The 4,944-nt window shown below is 43.3% G+C and overlaps 1 protein-coding gene across 1 annotated transcript; it reads right to left on the minus strand.

Moving 5' to 3' along the window:
• Window positions 1–323: 323 nt before the first annotated feature.
• LOC122026788 (auxin efflux carrier component 5-like) lies at window positions 324–1,856 on the minus strand. Its single transcript, XM_042585504.1, has 5 exons — window positions 1,135–1,856; window positions 884–969; window positions 661–818; window positions 468–544; window positions 324–378 (listed from the first exon to the last, which is right to left on the minus strand). Exons 1-5 carry the CDS (start codon window positions 1,854–1,856, stop codon window positions 324–326), a joined length of 1,098 nt encoding a protein of 365 aa, XP_042441438.1.
• Window positions 1,857–4,944: the final 3,088 nt, after the last annotated feature.

Here is a 4,944-nt window from a genome sequence, read left to right on the forward strand (position 1 = left end):
ATTATAATATAAATTGAGTGATATGTTTAAAAATTTATTTATATATGAATTTATAAACACAATCGTAAACTAAAATTATATTTAGTATATTATTTGAAATCGAATAAAAATAATTTTAAAATGAAATTAGAGGCTGAATTTGAATTTGAAACTAATATTATTTAGTCAAATTAAAAACTAGTTTTATAACAATTTTATAACTAACAATAAAGCTTTCACAAAGGTTTTCAACAGCAATAGTAAGACAATTTACATTTTTTTTGAAGGCAAAAAAGAGAATAATAAGATTTGAATAAGCAAAGAGTTAACAAAATCCCCAAGAATCATATAGTATATAACACAAGAACAGGCAAAAACACCAACATCCCAAAAGTTACCCTGCAAAATACATTAAAGAGAAGATTATGTCAATTAAATTTTAGCAAATGGAACATGAATTAATTGAAGAATATTGAATAGCGACTTACGCAGTACTAAGGACATCAGCATCCAATTCATATTCTTTTGCAAAAATAAAAGAAGTGATGGATTGTGGCATAGCAGCCTATTATATATACATGTAAAATCAATCTCAAGTATAAATTTGCACTTTTGATATATAAACACACTACTTTAATGATCACAATCTTATGACCACTATATACATATCAATATACTTACTTGTATGATCGCTAGATGTAACATTTCACCGCGAAGACCGACGGAGAAGGCTCCAATGGTCATCGCCGCCGGTCCACATATGAACTTTAGCGCCATTGCTTGTGCTGCCGACCTCAGCTCACATATAAGTATCTTCTTTTGTGATGCCATGAATAATCCTATTTTCATAATATTAATTTTATTCATAATCTAAATAAAAAACAAACTATCAAATTTAAATTACCAATAGAGTACATGGCCATCCCAGGCCCTGCCTTGGACATGATCAATATAGAATTCTCAATGACACTTGGAGTCTTCAATTGCCACCTGATTAGTTAAATTAATTATAATTATTTGATAATCAACACTTTAAAAGAAGAGTTTAATAATTTTAATTCTTTCAGTATTATAAAAATTAAAAAATGAATTTATAAGTTATTAAGTAAAACAATTATTTTTAGCAAAGATAAATAGAAGTAAAAATATTTGTACTTGTTGGCCAGGAACGCCCACGTAATGCCGATTATGCAGGCGTATGAGTTTGGGTTCTTCGCGAGACTGAGCAACACCACCTTGATCAACGAGCAGTACGACGGCCTAGCCGCCGCCAGCTCCGCCCCCTCCCCGGTGCCGCCCTCCGAGTCCCTGGCTGCCGGTGGAGGCGGCGCCTCGATAGACACCTCCTGTGCTTCCGAGGCCATGGAGAACAGGCCGCACCTGGCCTTCCGGATCTCGAACACAAATTGCAGCAGCGGGAGCCACACGACGGCCTGCACCACCGACAGCTGCACCACCACGTCCCGCGCCCACGGCCCGTACATCGCCGTCACCAGCGGAACCCCCACCACCAGCGAGTTGGTGAGTTGTGACAGCGAGAAGCTGGTGATGGCCTCGCAATAACTCGGCCTTTCCTGGTCCCTATGGGCGAGCCACCGCCTGCAGCTCGTCCACGCCACCAGCAACGCAGCCACCAGCACCTTCGAGATAGCGTCGGCGGCGATCATGCGGTAGTTCATGGCAAAGGGGTCCATGTGCAACGTAAACTGAAGCGTGAACAATGGCAGCGTGATGGAGTAGACAAGGCGATCGATCGCCTCGCACTGCTCCGGCAAGATGAGGCGCCACCACCGCAAGGAGACGTAGCCGAGCCCCAGCGCCATGTAGAGCGGCAGCATCGCCTCCGCCACTTTGATCAGGTTCCCCATGCTTATCATCTTAATCTTCTTCTACAGCACGCAGCTGTGATGCCTTCCTTTATATATAGGAGGGGTGACATATCATCCAACTCCCTAAGCTGCAAGTGTGCATAATAATCTAGGTCGTTGAACTCTGCACAATACTTCAACTCTGCAAATGCCTGTCACCATCAGAGTCTGCAAATTTTTCAATATTGATGAACTCTGCATAAGTCTGCATAATAATCTAGGTGGCTGAACTCTGCATAATACTTGAACTCCAAATTTTGCAATGCCTGTCACCATCAGAGTCTGAATAATAATCTAGGTCGTTGAACTCTGCATAATACTTGACCTCCAAATTTTGCAATGCCTGTCACCATCAGAGTCTACATAATAATCTAGGTGGTTGAGCTCTGCATAATACTTGACCTCCAAATTTTGCAATGCCTGCACCATAATACTTGACCTCCAAATTTTGCAATGCTTGCACCATCAGAGTCTGCATAATTATCTAGGTCGTTGAGCTCTGCATAATACTTGACCTCCAAATTTTGCCTGTCACCATCAGAGTCTGCATAATAATCTAGGTCGTTGAACTCTGCATAATACTTGACCTCCAAATTTTGCAATGCCTGCACCATCAGAGTCTGCATAATTATCTAGGTTGTTGAACTCTGCATAATACTTGACCTCCAAATTTTGCAAAGCCTGTCACCATCAGCATAATAATCTAGGTCGTTGAACTCTACATAATACTTCAACTTTGCAAATTTTGCAATGTTGCGTTGAGCTACCGGTGAGCCAGGTCGTCAAACACCGAATAGATGTGCCGAAGAAAGGGATGACTGTCACCATCAAAGTCTCCAAATTTACGACCTCTGCATAATACTTGAACCCTGCAAAATTTTCAATGTTGTGTTGAACTCTTCAAATTTTGCAATGCCTGTCACCAATGACGCACCGGCAAGCCAGGTCGTCAAACACCCAATAGAGGGATGTGCCGAAGAAAGGAATGCCTGTCACCATCAAAGTCTCCAAATTTTACAAGGAAGACAACGAGAAAAAAAAAAGTCCAAATAGAAATTGATCATCTCCAGAATAATCAGACGGATCATCATATGAGATAGATAGAATGTTGATTGAATCGTGATATCTCGAAGGGGATATGCTGAGATGACTTCCATATTGATCAAGTCGTCAGAAGTTCTCTGGTCAATACTACCTGCAGTCAACGACCGAGTCGTCTTGGTCTCTGATACCCGATACTCGAGGCAGATCTAACGAATATATAAATAACAGATTAATACTAGAATAATAAAATGAATGGAGAATAGGGGGTGCCCTCGGGTGGATTGGTGAGCTGGTCGGGACGCTGCTCGCGTTGTCGTGACTCGAAAGAGTAGATGACTCTGAATAGATTGGAGAGCTAGATCTGACGACGCAAAGCCGGACGCGATGAACTCCCTAAGCTGCGAGTGTGCATAATAATCTAGGTCGTTGAACTCTGCACAATACTTCAACTCTGCAAATGCCTGTCACCATCAGAGTTTGCAAATTTTTCAAAATTGATGAACTCTGCTTAAGTCTGCATAATAATCTAGGTGGTTGAACTCTGCATAATACTTGAACTCGAAATTTTGCAATGCCTGTCACCATCAGAGTCTGCATATATAATAATCTAGGTCGTTGAACTCTGCATAATACTTGACCTCCAAATTTTACAATGCCTGCACCGTCAGAGTCTGCATAATTATCTAGGTCGTTGAACTCTGCATAATACTTGACCTCCAAATTTTGCAAAGCCTGTCACCATCAGCATAATAATCTAGGTCGTTGAACTCTGCATAATACTTCAACTTTGCAAACTTTGCAATGTTGAGTTGAGCTACCAGTGAGCCAGGCCGTCAAACACCGAATAGAGGGATGTGCCGAAGATAGGGATGTCTGTCACCATCAAAGTCTCCAAATTTACTACCTCTGCATAATACTTGAACTCTGCAAATTTTTCAATGTTGAGTTGAACTCTTCAAATTTTGCAATGCCTGTCACCATTGTTCCTCCCTGATCCACCGGTGAGCCAGGTCGTCAAACACCGAATAGAGGGATGTGCTGAAGAAAGGAATGTCTGTCACCATCAAAGCCTCCAAATTTTACAAGGAAGACACTAAGAAAAAACAAAAAAAAAAATCAAATAGAAATTGATCCTGTCTGGAATCTGAGTCAGATAGACTGTCAAATGAGGTAAATGAAATATTGACCGAATCGTGATATCCCAGAGGGGGTATGCTGAGATGACTTCTATGTTGACCAAGTCGTCAGAAGTCCTCTGGTCAACGCTATCTGTAGCCAGTGACCGGGTCACCCCGGTCCGTGGTACTCCGATGCTCGAGGCAGATCCAACGAATATATAAGTAACATACTAATACTAGAATAATAAAATGAATGGAGAGTAAGTACGGAAACGTACCCTCGCCCAGGGGCGCCCTCGAGTGGATCGCTGAGCTGGTTGGGACGCTACTTGAGTTGTCGTGACCCGAAAAAGTAGATGACTCTGAACAGGTTGGAGAGCTGGATCTAACGACGCGGACCCGGACGCCATGGCACAAAATTGGATGCGACCTCGACACGTAGGTAGGGATATGACATCGACATGCAGGTCGAGATAAGATATCAGCGCGCAGGCTGAGATAAAATATCGACGCGCATGCCAGGATACAATGGCGACACGAAGGCCGAAACATAAAAATATCACACAAATCAGGTCAGAACATAATGACAGCGAGGGCTCGGGGGCCGATTGACATCGGAGGCATACGACAATATGGATCGAGAGCCGGAAAGCCGGATCGATGGATCTGAGGTGTCGGGAGTGGAGCCGACGGCTGAGGAGTGCTCGCTGGGGGTTATGGAATGGCACTGGCAGCTAGGGTTGCTCGCTCGAAGCGGCGTCGATGGTCGGAGGCTACTCGTCGACAGTTGTGGTGTGAATGAGGACGCTAGAAGGCAAAGATGTGGCCGGCAGCGTGCCTGACCGGCGATGGTGGCTAGCTGTGGTGATGGAGAAGAGGTGGAAGCATTAGCTGCGTGCCCCCTTAACGGCGGTGACAGGAGGCGGTTGGGCGAG

Source organism: Zingiber officinale, chromosome 10A (genome assembly GCF_018446385.1).
Source record: "Zingiber officinale cultivar Zhangliang chromosome 10A, Zo_v1.1, whole genome shotgun sequence".
Lineage (NCBI taxonomy): Eukaryota > Viridiplantae > Streptophyta > Magnoliopsida > Zingiberales > Zingiberaceae > Zingiber > Zingiber officinale.

Coding starts and splice junctions, on each gene's coding strand:
- LOC122026788 (XM_042585504.1), bottom strand. CDS start 1,856: ATGATAAGCATGGGGAACCTGATCAAAGTGGCGGAGGCGATGCTGCCG. Junction 970..1,134: donor TGGGCGTTCCTGGCCAACAA/GTACAAATATTT, acceptor TTAACTAATCAG/GTGGCAATTGAAGACTCCAA. Junction 379..467: donor GCTGATGTCCTTAGTACTGC/GTAAGTCGCTAT, acceptor TGTATTTTGCAG/GGTAACTTTTGGGATGTTGG.